Source organism: Bufo bufo, chromosome 4, assembly GCF_905171765.1.
Source record: "Bufo bufo chromosome 4, aBufBuf1.1, whole genome shotgun sequence".
Classification (NCBI taxonomy): domain Eukaryota; kingdom Metazoa; phylum Chordata; class Amphibia; order Anura; family Bufonidae; genus Bufo; species Bufo bufo.
Window position 1 is genome coordinate 494,164,613 of NC_053392.1, and position 17,442 is coordinate 494,182,054.

General features: G+C 41.5%; 1 protein-coding gene across 6 annotated transcripts in view; it reads right to left on the minus strand.

Annotated features, from left to right (window-relative positions):
* Positions 1 to 17,442, minus strand: part of UTRN (utrophin) — a 683,920-nt gene that overhangs the window by 172,974 nt on the left and 493,504 nt on the right. For all 6 annotated transcript variants that reach the window (XM_040429574.1, XM_040429571.1, XM_040429568.1 and 3 more), the window contains one exon: positions 2,648 to 2,794. In XM_040429574.1, coding sequence (XP_040285508.1) covers positions 2,648 to 2,794 — 147 coding nt within the window. The remainder of the gene's footprint in view (positions 1 to 2,647; positions 2,795 to 17,442) is intronic.

Genomic DNA, 17,442 nt, shown 5'->3' on the forward strand with positions numbered 1-17,442 from the left:
AAAGAGCTGAACCCACACAAGGTCAGGCTCTGTATTAATGAGTATGTACGGTGATGTATACAGTAATACAAGTCTAATTATAATGCTCTCCAAGGAGAAAAAATCATTGCCCATAAATATTACATTATAATATAATATGTTTCGGGATGGATGTCAAAGGTGCATTTGCCAAATATATGTTGAGGGGGTTGAGGTCCCATCATCTTCGGTTGGTATAGCTTTGTTCTTCGTGTTTATTACCATCTGCATATGGTTCCTAGATACCTTTTGAATGTATCTTCTTATGGTGGGTTTCTTTACACCATTATGTACTCCTCATATGTTATATTGTTGCTATACCTTTCATATGGACCTTTTAGTGTCTATTTTTTATATTTATTTTGATGCATATGGGCTCCTCTTTTTCGTGTGGTTTGCAGCCTTTTAAATACCTTATATGTGTTTTACTATATATGTAATACATTTTGAAGTTTTTATTAAGCTACACTGTGTGGTCATATTCATAGGCATTGATATATACAGTATGTATGACTAGAATCCACAATCCACAGGGACTACACAAATAATGGCTATGAGCCAGGGGCGGATTGGCCATAGACCCTACAGGGAAATTTCCCAGTGGGCCAATTCCCAGGGGGCTTCCCAAGCCCTCCTCTCTGCTGCTGGCCAGCGACCACACATGCCCTCCTGAATTCAACTGGTGTGGCTGCTTCTCACCACCTAAGACCTTTGCTCCATATCTTAATCAGAGACAACTCGAGGAGGACACAAAATGGCCACCACAGGAGAAGAGATTTTGGGGGCAACATATTGTGCTGCACTGTGGTATATGGTTCTGCTGGGACGGTACTGTGCTATGGTATTGCTGACTCTGCCTACTTGTGTTGCCGCACCTTCTGCCCATTTTGACTTGCCTACAACATGGGGCCACTTTTTCTTTTCCAGGGCCCCTTTAAGTTCCCAGTACGCCCCTGTCCTGAGCCCCTACCAAGCACCAAAGTCATGATATAATTGTCAGCCAGGGTAACACATTGTACTGCACTAAACACTGACAGAATACGTGTTCAGTGTATTATCACTGGGGACCCCATCAATCACCAGAACAGGGGATCCCAGACAGGGCTGAGGAGTCAGAGTTGAGCCGAGTTGGAGTCAGCGAAAATATAACTTGAACTCTGGCTTCAAGAAAAAATTATTAAACGTTATATATTATTAATATTGTATAATTCATTTATTATTTGCAGATCTTGTTGCATGCATACTTTAAAAGGAATTTAGGAAAGTTTAGAAATTATATGCATATATCAACCTAAGGCCCTAACTAGGGTGTTATAATTATTAAACATGAGCCATGTAAAAAAAAAAGTTGAAGGTGGAGTGACAATCAGACTATGGAAAAATAGAGGAGTGAGGTCAGATTCAAAATTCAAAGTCTATTGGGTGAAGTGGACAAAATAGTGCTGTACAGACTACAAAAACAGGAGAACTACGATGGAAATTAAGAAAACACCAGTGTTAACTGTGCCTTATGCCTATTGATGTAACCAAGAGCGGCAGGGCTTAATATTTAGTGGGGGTGACACAACAGAGTTATAACTGGCGCAAAATGGAAGATAAAAAAAGTTAATTTTTTTTTTAGCAATGTCAAACACTGCACAATGCACATTTATTTGACATTGATATGAAAGTGAGATTTAGAGGATTCATTTTTAAGCTAAATATCATTCATTGTGCAAACTACCTAAAACAGAAAGCCCTATATGTCCCTCAAAACAAGAAAAACCAATAAAAAAGTACACTAAAACAATACAAATGTACGCCATGGGCTGTGATACACTGCTAGATTTAGCAGATGTTTCTCGGGAAGGAAGCATATTTCCCCGACAATCGCCTGTTCGTCAGTGAAGAAGACTTCTGCAATTATATTCAGTGATCTCCTCTACAGTATGGGGAGGAGCAATCGCTAATGCCATCACTCATCCCCACACAGAGTCATTATTTGCCGACAGCACACCGGGATTGGACGGCACGATCTGCAGCCGGAAAACAATTATTTTTGTGAATGCATGAAAGATGCGAATAACCAATGAATGAGCGTTTCGCTCTTTCATCGGCTAATAGGTGGCACCTTTACACCTTCAGATCGTCCCTACAGATGCTTGTTAGCGATGATGTGGCCAATCCTCGACCAGTGTAATACAGCCCTTTGAAACAATAAAAAGTTATACTAAAAAACTATAAAAATGGACACTAAGAAACAATAAAAAGGTATGATAAGATACAATAAAAAAAGTATGTTAAGAAACAATAAAAGAGGTACATTAAGAAAAAATGAAAAAGTTACACTAAGTAAAAATAAAAAGAAAGCTAAGAAGCAATAAAAAGGTATAAAAAACAATAAAAAGGTACATTACAAAACAATTAGGTAAGGGTACACTAACCATACAAATGTCACCAAATTCAGCACTACAAAAGGAGATATGTTGCTCAAGGCAAAAAGGCGTAAAACATAAAAGCGCTGAAGTAAGATTCACATATAACCAGAAATATAAAAAAGTTTTGGAATACAAGCCTTCAATGCAACGTTTCCAGAAGCTGAGAATCAAAAAACATCCAATTTCTATTCTACAAGATAAGAGCGCTATACCTGTAGGAGCTTCCACCTGATGTTCAGATCATCCAGTTGGCGAGATGTTTTTGCAGATGGCTGAGTATCTAGAGCGGAGAGCTGACTAGCCACATCATTCACTGTCTTCACCTTTGAGCTGATGGGTGCAATTTCCTCTCCAAACGCCTGTCAAGAAATATTTAAAACTCTAGTCAGCACTATAAAGCTGTGATCTGTATGAAGGAAAACTGAAAGGTGAGTGCGGATTTTATTAGAGGAAGTTTTTTGTGTACAGAGTTTTGAAAGGATTGAAAATAATTTTGAATTAACTCTCTGATACATAGCAATACTATGTTATACAGTATATACTTTACATACCGGAAAAGCAAACTTTTGCTGATAAGTCTGTACATTCACATACTACAACCGGGTCCAGTTTCACTAGGAGCAATGTAATATTTTGTATTGGTGATAGGCTTCCTACAGTCTATATGGTGTTTATTTACTTTATTTATCCATTTTATTATCTATTGCATTTTATTTATAGGAATTATAAAATCTTATTACTTTGTGCCGGCCTCTTTTATATGTGTCTTGACAGCAGATGACAATATATCTCTTACTGGAGTGATCAGCTGTAGCTGCCATTGGAAGCAGTGTCTAGGCATACATTTCTAAATGAATGGCTATCCAATTGCTTCTCCATTCTGGCACATAGAAGGGGTCCAGAACCCACTCTATTTACTAATGAGACATATGAAAAAAAAAGATGTGCCAAATATAAGGCGACTTGTACCATTATGTCTTCATGACCACATTTCGTATCTATGCTCCAACACTGTTCCACCTTGTCATAGGGATATTATGTAGATCCAGATGATCCTCACATCAATATACACATCTGAAGTATTCAATATGTGAGTAATGATATGAGTCCACACAAAGTCCCTATGACAAGGCAACAGTACAGGCAGTTAGTGCTGGCATTTGGACACTGGAATGTAAATGTACACTTTTCCTAAACCGGTCATAATCCAGAGATATGCTTAGCTGGAAGAGGACCTTTCACCGCTTCTGAGATTACAATATTAGTACCTGGCACTGTTAGGCATGTTTAGGAGATGTGATACCGCATCACAGCCATTGAGAAAAATGCATGAAATGCTCCGATGCTCATGTCAGAGAGGTTGAGTGGGGGAAGAAGGGTATATGTCCGAGTTCAGCTCTGAACCTGGACAACCCCTTTAACCAATGTATTTGTAAGATGATTATATGGCACTTAATAATATAACCTTTTTGCTGTCCACACAAAGGTCTTGTCCGTAAAATGGCTGCTAATGGAGGGTCATGTAACCAGGGAAATCCTCTCCATGTGTTGTCTCCATTTAAATACACTGTACATGCCATGTACTTGCACCGTTGGGAGTTTAGTGTAGGTGCAAGTGCTTGAATAGAGGAGACATCACATGGAGGTGATTTGTCTGGTCAGGACCGTCAGCGGCCATCTTGTGGACAAGACCTCCAAGCGGACTGTAACAGCGTCCTCTGTGCGGTTCCGGGCACTGTGCTCATCTGTGATCGTGGTCTGTGCTTCCCTCTCTCTGCTGCAGCTTTGGGTTCTACCTGTGTGGTTAGTATTACCTTTGAAGATTCCGCTCCACAACTTCCATTTAACCTGAACACTGCTTGAGCTCGGCTTCTGTTGTGCAGTACGCATCACTCCCTGGGCGGGGCTGACTTGTGTCAGGTGATCTTGTTAACCTATCCTGGCTCTCCTGCAGGTATCCTGCCCTCTACCCAGATGCCTTAGAGTCAAGGTCCTTATCTTGTGCTAAAAAGCTTGTTTACGACTTGTGTTCCTGACTTCGTGGTTTGTTCCTGGACTTCGTTTATCTCCTATCCCTGCCTGCTTGAATCACCTCTCCTGTTGCCGACCCGGATTGTCTGACCTTGCTCCTGTGCCGCCTGCCTTGACCCTTTACTCGTCCTGACTAGGTCTCTGCATCATCCTCCGGTTCCTGTCTTGTTGCTCCTGGTAACAACCCTGTCTGGCTAACTACGTCTGTACTGCTGGTACCTTCGCAGGTACCTCCTGGTCTGCCTGGACCAGCTGTCACTGACTGGTTTACGCTCCAGAGTAGCCCCTGGCAACTACCGATGGTCAAGCCTATCCTCACCATCAGAGGCTCTAGTGAAATCCGGGTAGTCGCTAAGTCACCCCCCCCCCCCCCCCCCCCCCCCGGAGTATTGCTAGTTAGTGGCACAGTGGGTCCACATCCGCTGTTCCGTGATACGGACAACACAGAAGATTTGCCTAACAGGGAGGCATGGCTTATAAAATATAGCAAATGGCACAGAATATCAACAGACTATATTAGTAAGTGTAATATAGACATCTTACCTACACACTGGCCACAAGTAGCCAGAAAGTGGCCAACCCCTTTAAAAGTATGTGCCATTTATAATATTGATCCTGTTGTATGTGGTCTAAAAGGTGTTTGGCCCCCTCAGGTCCCCTTACACATTTTCCTATGCTACAGTGAATGTTGAGAATTTGAGTTTAGAGAACTGAGTACACATTACCGAGTACACATTACCGTCATTGGCGGCAGCAGTGAATGAGACCAAAAGATGGATGAATGGGAGCCATCGGGCAGGAACAGAGCAGTAGGCAGCAAGTAAGTATGGACCTTTAAGTAGGCTATTCAGGCTAGGGGCCTTCTGTTAATAGTTAATATTCCCGGAAAAACCCCTTTAAGACAGTAAATAATGTCTCCTCCTATGCCTGAAACATACAGTGACTTCATGAAGAGAAAGCTAATCTATTGAATTTCTAACAGTTTTATTGCCTATCCTGACACACAATTTAATCCTCCCCAGATGTACGATTTTCGAAATCTACATCCACACTTCTATGTATTTTATATCTAACCAAAGCCCCAAAGCTATACAAATCATAGAAAGCTCCTGGCATTATCCTCCCATATTTTGGTTTCCGCTTCTTTATCATGGTATTATGGAAGTTAGGTCTCTTTGATTGTTTTTCTGTCTAGGCCGTTATTTTTTTTATTGTTCCCATATATTATCTTAATGGTTTCTAAAGATTGAAATTAAAGAACAGTAATAAAAGTTTCATATTAAAAAAGCACAGACACACATAATACAAGCACGCAGCAAGTGGTGTGTAGCATTATTAAATAAATACATCAGTTCCTACGTAAAAAGCACAATATCTCCTCTAACTTTATAGTGTGTCGTCATGGCTTCCCCTCTACAAGGTTATATATTCTCTCTTATAACTTCAAGGCTACAATTTGATCCTAGCCGAGAATTCATTCCGCTAGATTGAAACAGCAGCATTGAAGAGCTGTCATATGTCTATATAATGCACTCGCTTCACCCCAGTCCCTGCTGTAGTCAGATACAGCAAATGCAATTTTACAGTCTCTTATTTTAGACTATTTTACTAGTAATGTAAAGACCGGATGGAAATCACTATAACCATAAGACTTTTTTTATTTTATCTTATTTCTCATCAGATGTTTGAGGCACTGTATACTTCATCTTATACTCTACTGCATCAAAGGAGTTATCCGGGATTTTGATATTGATGGCCTATCCTCAGGATAGCTCATTAATATCAGATCGGAGGGGGTCCATCTCCCGGGCACCCTCGCCGATCAGCTGTTTGAAGAGGCCGCTGTGCTGACTGGAGCTCCAGTGACCGCTGAGACCTCCAAATTGCTTGCCAAGCACAGAGCCGTCCACTGGACAACAGCTGTGCTTGTTATTGCAGCTCAGGCCTATTCACTTGAATGGGATTGACTGCACCTAGGCCATGTGACCGCGTGACTGAACTGGATTACCCCTTTAAGATTCACTTTCAGGGATCTCGGTTAGGGTGGTGGTGCAAATTGTTTCCTTGGACTAAGGGCTGTATGACACCAGCAGATTATCTGACCAATTTCTGTCCAATCAGACCAATAGTTGGGGTGTATAACAAAACATCTGTGTGTGTAAACGGCCATTCAACCAACAAACATATAGGTCCCTCAGGAGGTTGCGACGCTATATTTAATATATTGTGAGGTTCAAAGGTCTCTAGGACCTAAGCGTATTATTTGCATACCTCTCTGACTAATACTATATAAAACATAATACTTTATTGTGTACTCTTAAAACCACATAGAACTCTTGGGAACTAGTTTGACCATGTCAAACCTGCACGCCATCCCCTGAAGACGCCGATTTAAACGGCGAAACATGTAGGGATGCAGGCAAAGATTTTTAGTTCATGATAGAGAGGTAGGGACCCCCGAGTGGGAAAGTCTATCTAGACAGTGAAAGATAGAAGAAATTAGTAAGGGTGAGAGACCTGAGAAACAATCAGGCATTCCACCGAGATACGGTTTATCTGAACACATGAGATAACCACAATATATAAAGATACAAATTCCCTCCTGTCCTTCCTGAGGAATTTTAAACTAGTTCCCAAGAGTTCTACCTGTAAACGGCCATCTGACCAATGATCAAAATCTGTCAGATAATCAGTTGGTGTAATACAGACCTAAATGTACACTGAAATACTGTAGAAATGATATATGGGTAGAGATAAAAATAGGAAACCACTGCTAACGAATTCCCTCTCTAATGATAAATTGCTCCAGAAAAGTCTTAGTGTAGAGGAAGTTGCTACGTGAAATGATTTTGCCTCTGTATAGCAAAATGATGCGCAATCTCATTCATCCGTATGAACAGTAATAGCCTTGCTGGCCCCTGGTATTGCGCATACGGCTCTGGTAGGAGAGTGTCAGGACCCGAGCTACTTGAGAAACCTTGGCGCGGTGCTCGGGCTCAGACATGTCCTCATAGTAGAACATGTTGGCTAATCTCAAAATGTTAACACCAGTTTGAGGGTTTAGTAGGATCGCAGAGTGCACCTGTCCTTGTTATTAGATTGTTATACTGTTTATCACATCCACACAATTGCTATCTTGTGTAGGATGTCTCTTGTGGTACGCTGCAGGCATCCTCCACTGTATGCAATTTTGCTGGGGATCGCCATTAGCAACGGGCCACAAGTGCAGGATTTGCTCCCCTGTATACAGGGAGTGCAGAATTATTAGGCAAGTTGTATTTTTGAGGATTAATTTTATTATTGAACAACAACCATGTTCTCAATGAACCCAAAAAACTCATTAATATCAAAGCTGAATATTTTTGGAAGTAGTTTTTAGTTTGTTTTTAGTTTTAGCTATTTTAGGGGGATATCTGTGTGTGCAGGTGACTATTACTGTGCATAATTATTAGGCAACTTAACAAAAAACAAATATATACCCATTTCAATTATTTATTTTTACCAGTGAAACCAATATAACATCTCAACATTCACAAATATACATTTCTGACATTCAAAAACAAAACAAAAACAAATCAGTGACCAATATAGCCACCTTTCTTTGCAAGGACACTCAAAAGCCTGCCATCCATGGATTCTGTCAGTGTTTTGATCTTTTCACCATCAACATTGCGTGCAGCAGCAACCACAGCCTCCCAGACACTGTTCAGAGAGGTGTACTGTTTTCCCTCCTTGTAAATCTCACATTTGATGATGGACCACAGGTTCTCAATGGGGTTCAGATCAGGTGAACAAGGAGGCCATGTCATTAGATTTTCTTCTTTTATACCCTTTCTTGCCAGCCACGCTGTGGAGTACTTGGACGCGTGTGATGGAGCATTGTCCTGCATGAAAATCATGTTTTTCTTGAAGGATGCAGACTTCTTCCTGTACCACTGCTTGAAGAAGGTGTCTTCCAGAAACTGGCAGTAGGACTGGGAGTTGAGCTTCACTCCATCCTCAACCCGAAAAGGCCCCACAAGCTCATCTTTGATGATACCAGCCCAAACCAGTACTCCACCTCCACCTTGCTGGCGTCTCAGTCGGACTGGAGCTCTCTGCCCTTTACCAATCCAGCCACGGGCCCATCCTTTTGGCCCATCAAGACTCACTCTCATTTCATCAGTCCATAAAACCTTAGAAAAATCAGTCTTGAGATATTTCTTGGCCCAGTCTTGACGTTTCAGCTTGTGTGTCTTGTTCAGTGGTGGTCGTCTTTCAGCCTTTCTTACCTTGGCCATGTCTCTGAGTATTGCACACCTTGTGCTTTTGGGCACTCCAGTGATGTTGCAGCTCTGAAATATGGCCAAACTGGTGGCAAGTGGCATCTTGGCAGCTGCACGCTTGACTTTTCTCAGTTCATGGGCAGTTATTTTGCGCCTTGGTTTTTCCACACGCTTCTTGCGACCCTGTTGACTATTTTGAATGAAACGCTTGATTGTTCGATGATCACGCTTCAGAAGCTTTGCAATTTTAAGAGTGCTGCATCCCTCTGCAAGATATCTCACTATTTTTGACTTTTCTGAGCCTGTCAAGTCCTTCTTTTGACCCATTTTGCCAAAGGAAAGGAAGTCGCCTAATAATTATGCACACCTAATATAGGGTGTTGATGTCATTAGACCACACCCCTTCTCATTACAGAGATGCACATCACCTAATATGCTTAATTGGTAGTAGGCTTTCGAGCCTATACAGCTTGGAGTAAGACAACATGCATAAAGAGGATGATGTGGTAAAAATACTAATTTGCCTAATAATTCTGCACGCAGTGTATATGTAAATAACTTGAACACCACGCTATTTCTGTTAGTTTGCTTGTATATGGAGGTGTATAAACTCCAATTTAAATGTGCCTGTTTTCCATCCACAGGCTAAATTTAGGTGCACCTGTGAAGCCTGAGCCATACCAGCCAGTCTTGAGTGGGACTTGCAGACTCCTCCCTCCTCCCATTGCTGGCATGGTAGATGCTGGAGTTAACTGGTGAGTGGTCTGTGACTCGGACCTCACACTCCTGTAATTCGCCCACTGGCCGCTGGTATTGCCCATACGGCTCAGGTAGGTGAGTGTTAGGACCCGAGCTACTTGAGAAACCTTGGCGCGGTGCTCGGGCTCAGACTTGTCCTCATAGTAGGATGTGTTGGCTAATCTCTCAATTTTAACAACAGTTTCAGGGCTTAGTAAGATTGCAGAGTGCACCTGTTGTTGATTGTTGATCTGAAGGACTTAGTAACTTAGAAAGAATGCTTTGACATTGGGCTAATCTCAGGATGTCCTACTGTGGGACAGTCAGGAATCTGCAATAACCTATAGAGGAATCCAGCGAAAGGAGTTCTGTTTTCCTGCAGCGCCTCCACAGGGGAAATTAAGTATTACAAAAATGGCTTTTGAAATGAATGGCCTGTCTGAGTAATGCACTGCCATGCTGGGTAACTCCAGGTCTAGAGACAAGACAGTCTTTGTATCAACAGAAATAATTGGAAATATACAGTATTTACAATATTTGTAAATTGTGTTGTCCCAGTCTTAGGTGAAGTTATGAAGCTGAAATCCATGATTCTGACACAACATACAGAGTAGACCTACAGTAAAGTTTTTGGTGGACAGATGTCTGGCAGACTGGGACAGTTTTTTTGTGTATTCTTTGGCTCATTGGGACAAATTTTCAGGGCACATGGACAGATTTTCCGGAAATATGGACAAAAGCTAAGAAAACAAATAGGTGGTATGAATGAGACAGTCTAACAATGTGCCAGATTTATCATCCAGTATCAGCCAATTTTAACAATGCCTTTCTACATCTATTCTACAAATTAGGATTACTAAATCTGGTCCTAATTTATCAAAAGGGTCCTAAATAAAAAAAATTGTCTTTATTGCTCACATGAACCAAACCCATCTGTAATAGACAATGAATGCTTTTTCTCTAAAAGGGTTTGGAAAGATGGGATACATTGTCCATTGTTAGAGGGGGCAAATAAAACATACTCCGATTCTTTTTACTTTAGGGAGTTAGAGGCATAACCTCTTGGACAGTTTGTCTTTTCTACTGAACAAAACCCTGAATACTTTGTATATGAAGTGTCCATTCATTAATTTTCCCATTCAAACAGCAAGTAGATTTTCTTTTATGCCCCAAATTAACTTAGGCAACTGTAAGAAACTACACTAACTACTTAGTTCTCTCTCATGAAGGTCTCCTGCACATGACCGTGTTTGTTCTGTGGTCAGCAAAATACGGATGTGGTCCATGTGCATCCCGCAATTTTTGTAAGACCCACTGTAAAAAAAAAAAAAAAAAAAGCCTGTTCTTGTCCTCAAAACAGATTGGAATAATGGATTCCAAACAATTTTTAAATTTTATCCACATGGGGAGTGTGAAGGACTGCAATGGACAAAGCTAACCTATTCAGTAACAACAGATACATTACATTTTTCATGCATGTTAATCTATGGCAAATCTGCTGTTTATTGTTTCCTTTTGATATTTAAGCGACATAAAATACTAAAAGGCACAGTGACTTAAAAAACCCCACTTTATTACATTTATTACACACCAGGTGGCACTGTCGCACTGGTCTCAATTGAAGCCATTTAATCTTACATCAGTAGAGCAATGTAGCCCCGATCAGTGAGCAAGGCTACAGTCACACGACCGTATCCGTTTTGCAGTCCAAAAATCGGGGATCCACAAAATGCAGATGCAGTCCATGTGCATCCTGCAATTTTTGAGGGTCCTATTAAAAAAAATAACAAACAAGAATAGGAAATTTTCGATAATTTGCGGCTTGACATCCGTGTGCTGTCCGCTTTTTTTGTGGCCAAATAAAAATGAAATGATCCACAGGCGATAAGCAAAAAATGCTGATCGGATGCAGACCGAAAATACGGTCTTGTGAATGTAGCCTTCGGCTGTGTTCACATTCATTGCTTCTCCTACACGTAACGTGTATGTCGGCAAAGGGTGGAAAAGTGTTTTCATCCCACTGACTACAGTTAAAAAAAAATAACTGGATACATTTTGTTTGCAATTGAACCCTATGGTGACGGATGCCACTGTATGACATCCGTCAGAAGGCAACTGTTTAACACATATGTCATGCCTATACATTCATTTCAGAAACTCTTTAGGATGAATTTCCGTATACAATGAAGATATTAGGTGAATTTTAATAATTCCAAGACAAGTTCGCTGTTGTATCTACAGTATTAGTCTGAGGTCCGCATAATTTATGCCACAAATTTTTGCCAAGCAATGTGCAGTTAACACATAAGATAAATGCATAATTGAAAGAGAATGATATTCAATGCCTGGAATGATGTCAATACATTATACCTGCGAGGAATACAATATAATAAACTGTGCAAGTATTGGTTTTGGTAATGAATTATGGCTCTGAAATCCTTACACACTTTGAAAACGGCACCTTTAGCTCAGGGTACAAGCCAGGGTAATAATTTGAAGTTCTTTGGCCCCATTGCCAAGGAATTTACAGTACGGGTACCACTTATGTAACTGATGAAGCACTGAGCCACTTTAAGCACCAGAGATGTCATAGAACGTGGATAACGCACACAATGACATCCGATGACATAGATAACACAGTGCTGTGACTGTACTGGTATAATTGTTACATGTATAATGACCCAAGTCAAGGTAAATATGGAATGTAAGCAGCACAGTCCCTTCCAGTTAAGCATTGGGTTGGAGCATGAGATGATGTTCTCGTTCACTGGACCAACATAGAACTAAAGTAAAGGATCGCAGCACTCCAGATGATGATGCCAAATGTCTGTGTTTGTCTACGCGAGCATGTAAAGCGGCAACGTTTCTACCATACAGTGTTCATTTTAGGACATGGTCAAATATCATAGTCACATATCAGAATAATGTCAGTGTGAGGCAAAATACTCACCCTGACCTTGACACCGGACCCTGACACGATCACCCTGACCCCGACACCTGACACGATCACCCTGACCCCGACACCTGAAACGATCACCCTGACCCCGACACCTGACACGATCACCCTGACTCTGACACCTGACACGATCACCCTGACTCTGACACCTGACACGATCACCCTGACCCCGACACCTGACACGATCACCCTGACCCCGACACCTGACACGATCACCCTGACCCCGACACCTGAAACGATCACCCTGACCCTGACACCTGACACGATCACCCTGACTCTTGACACCTGACTCTTGACACCTGACTCTTGACACCTGACTCTTGACACCTGACTCTTGACACCTGACTCTTGACACCTGACTCTTGACACCTGACTCTTGACACCTGACTCTTGACACCTGACTCTTGACACCTGACTCTTGACACCTGACTTTGACTTATGCTCTTCATAGGTCAGGGTCAAAGTCAGAATGAGTTATAGATATACTGTGTATTTGTATGCTAAATCACACAACCACAGAAAGTCTATAAGCTGAGCTTCTGGCTATGTGTCTGAAATGCTGTAAGCTAACATGTTACAAATGTTATATGAGAGCATTGGTTAGGTTAGTGGTTTATACAGACAGCGTGCTGTAGCTTCACCACACTGAGATCTGCTCAGAAAGCTAATATTCACATTACTGCTTTATTCACGGGCACAATATACGATTATGCAGACACCAGTAATGTGTGTTAGCTTATAAGCATAGAGAAACCATGTATCTGTATGTGGTAATGCTATAACTTCCAGGTTAAACTAATAGTTTTTCACGTACACATCCCTGGTTCAAGTCCCCAGAGAGGACTTGTCTGCATAATCATATATTGTGCCTGTGAATAAAGCAGTAATATGTGTATCAGCTTTCTGAGCAGATCTCAGTGTGGTGAAGCTACAGCACGCTGTGTGTATAATACACATATATACAGTAGATATGTATAAGCCAGGACACAGCTTTGCATATAGTGACTACTCAACTTTTTCAGGAGTCCCAGAAAAAGAGTGATTCTTGCTAATAACTGCATGCGCACTTGAGAGGGGTGAATCAATGTAAAGGCCATGTAAGATGGTGGAGGGAGAGCACATTTAGAAGATAAGTTGGTTTGCAGATCTGTGAGGAGGTCGTGAATCCTGCAAGTCTCCTGCAGCATCAGCTACTCCAGAACACTGCCACAATTCCTCCTGCCTGGATTTGCTGGGAGAGCTGGACCATGCCTAACCACAGAGAGTGGACTAGTGAGACCCCTAGTGGTCATATCTTTGCAGCTTATGTTTGGGTGGATGCCGACAAATAATTACAATAATAAAGTGATTTACAGATCTGATAATTAGACTCCTTCCTAAGAAATAAGAATACATTATTATATTGTTCAGTGAGTGTTTCAAGACAACAAAAAACTAAATAGCCCTTAGCTGGAAATAGATGAAGATACAGTAAATTAGTGCCCCCCTTACTATAGCGCTGTCCACGTACTCTTAATAAAAATTAAAAAAAAGGACTACTTACATCACATATCACTTGAATTTGTCTCTTATCTAGGGCTCAATAAAATATTATTTTTATTAAAAGCCCGAAAGGAGTTTTGAACCCAAGAACACTGCATGTAAAGCAAGTGTCTTACCACTGAGCTATTGCTAATGTCAATGATTTCTTCATCTATGAGATTTAGTATACCAAAAACACAGCAAACCTAAAAGTCATTGTGACACTGACCAGTGAAGAAAGTCTGATATCAGCATCAATCAGAGTCACACATCACTTTAATTTGTCTCTTATCTAGGGCTTAATAAAATGTCATTTCTTTTAAAGGCTGAAAGGGGTTTTGAACCCAGGAACACAATATATGAGGCCACAGCCTTACCACTGAGCTAAAGGCTTGCCTAATATTAGACTGGGATTTTCTTCATCTATGTGATTTTGCATACAAAAATACAGTAAACCTAAAAGTCATTGTGACGCTGACTAGTCAGGAAAGTCAGAATAGTAGATGTAGAGCAGCACCCACAGACCATCAAACGACCACACCGGAAAGCATAAGCCAAAGCACGGCCGCAGATCTTCAGCAGCCCACCGAATAGTACAAACAAACAGGTAACGGCAGCATCTCCAGCGACTTCTCTATTGGACAGACTTCACAAAGTGTGCCTTAAAAATAAACAGCAACGTTTCGGCTACATTGCCTTTGTAAAGGCTTGACAACGGCTATGTAGTAGCCGGAACGTTGCAGTTTATTTTTATGGCACACTTTGTGAAGTCTGTCCAATAGAGAAGTCGCTGGAGATGCTGCCGTTACCTATTTGTTGACACCGGAGAGAAGGATCCGGTATTTCAATGCATTTGTCAAACGTATCTGAATCCGGAAACAAATGATATTCGATTGCATAAGGATTTCTGGATCCGGCAGGCAGTTCCGGCAACAAAACTGCCTGCTGGATTCTTCTAACGCTAGTGTGAAAGTACCCTTAGCTTACAGCATTTCAGACACATAGCCAGAAGCTCAGCTATAGACTTTCTTTGGTTGTGTGATTTAGCATACAAATTACACAGTATATCTATAGCTCATTCTGACTTTGACGCTGACCTATGAAGAGCATGTCTAGCTCTGATGTCAGAGTCAGAATCAGGTGCCAGGGTCAGGTATTAGGGTGAGTATTTTGCCTCCCACTGACATTATTCTGATATGTGACTATGATATCTGACCATGTCCTAAAATGAACACTGTACTACCAGATCTGGGGTCTCTCTCATACTTGGGTTGAAACGTTGCTGCTTTACATGTTCATGTGAATAAACAGCCATTTGGCTGAAGCCTTCATCATCTGGAGTGCTGTGACCCTTTTGTTCAGTTCAAAGTGATGTAGCAGCATAAGCGCGGACAATGATGTCATAGTGCCAGCATGATGTACACAGTGATGTCACAGTGATAGATAGTAAAGATAGGATGGGGCACACAGTAATGTCACAGAACAAGGATAACGTCATAGAGCTGTCATGTTACCGCTAATGGCTAAAGACAAAAATACAGAACTCCTAAAACAAGAATAATGTACAATGTGATGTTAAAATATTGTAATAATCACTGTATTACAATATAAGGTCTCATTCACACGACCGTATGAATAGGTCTGCATCCGTTCCGCAATTTTGTGAAACAGGTGCGGACCCATTTATTTCAATGGGGCCACAAAAGATGCGGACAGCATACCGTGGCCTCGCAAAAAAGATAGAACATTCCGTTCCGCAAATTTGCAGACTGCAAAACACAGTGCGGTTATGTGAAGGCGCCCTAAGGATGATGTCACAAAACAGCAGTAACAAACATAGTGATGTCATATGAACAGTGATGTCAGAGTGACGTCAAGGAGGAGGGGTTTTAAAAGGGTTCTCCAGCTTCCCTCCCTGCCAGACCTGTGTAAGGAAGCATACTTACCTGCTCAGTTCTGGATCCTTCGATCCACCACTGGGTTTGCCAGCCTGTCACCAGGTGCTGCTTGCAGGGGGGACATCAACGCTGTGCCAGTTATCGCCCGCAGTGTCACACATGACCCACGTCTATGCTGGAAGTTTATAATCGAGGACAGACAAATGCAGAGGTGGAGCAAGGAGGTGGACCAAGCAGCGGGGAACAACCAAACTTCCCTCCACCCGTGTTCTCTTACATCGCAGGTTGGGACCCAGGGCCCAGATGTGACTGCAGCCCCTACGCTCCTTACAGTTACATGGCCGGGGCAAACCCTTTCTGATATTAGTCCTCCCATGCAAATCAAACTGACAGATGCTAATATATCACCTGCATTTAGCACCTTTAAAATTATGAGTCATTCAACCAGCATGCCAGGCGAAGCATAAAGCATCTACAACAAGACATGAAATGAAATGATTATGATGGTTTGTGACTTTATTATATCTCAGCAGCTGCTTAGTGATTCATGTTTATAGATCTACTGCTTGCAAAACCTCAGTATAATTGAACATATCATTTCCATGAAATGTATGAAGGTGATAAAGCAAAGCATTATATCACTCTAATTAAGTGATCGTAGAAATCGCAATTACACCGAGTATTCAGTAGTCACTTCGCCCATTTCAATCAACACAAATCCAAATGACATCACTATCTGGGGCTAAGTGTGACGTAATGCACGAAGTAATGAACAAGACCGAGAGAAAGACAGAAAACATATAGAAAGAGATGAAAGCAAAATAAATTCATCTATGAAGCTGCCTTCTATTGTATTATATCAATAAATGACCACTGCAATCCATTCCATTAGACTTACATTGTAACAATATATCTGTTGAAATGCAGTCCGCATTTTTATATCTGTATACAAACTATTCTCAAGAAAGTGAAATAACCAGGGGCCATAGATATTACAGAAAATTTTCCCGGAAACCAGAGCCCTCCTCACTGCTTCTCGCTGGGTACATACTACTGGGGGAACTATAGTGGTCATTAGTATAGGAAGTCCAGGCTGCATACTGAAGGTAGGGCTGTCTTGGTGCTGTGGCCCACATCTCACCTCCTAAGCCCCTGCTCCATAACTTAATTAGAGACAATTAAGGAGGAGGACAGAACATAGCAGCTATTGATGGCCACCACACAGGGTCGGCTTCTTGGGAAGTACTATGGTATTGCTGACCCTGCCAACTTGTATTGGCACCATCTACTTGTGTTACCCCGTCTTCTGTCAATTTGGACCCACCTACAACATTGGAGCCACTTTTAGTTTTTGTTTTTTTTCCAGGGCTGCTTTAAGTTCCCAGTCCGCCCCTGGAAATAACTATAGCCATTTTAAAATACTTCCAAACTTTCCCAGGTGCCTGAAAGTAAAGTTTGCATATCTAGCCAGGAGTGATTTCTCACAGTCTGTCTAGTCATATAGGACATTCACCAGTGTTGGATACCTGAATTCAAGTCTTGTTGGGATGTACATATTGTCCATATAATGTTACCCATACATAGTGCAAGTAAACCAA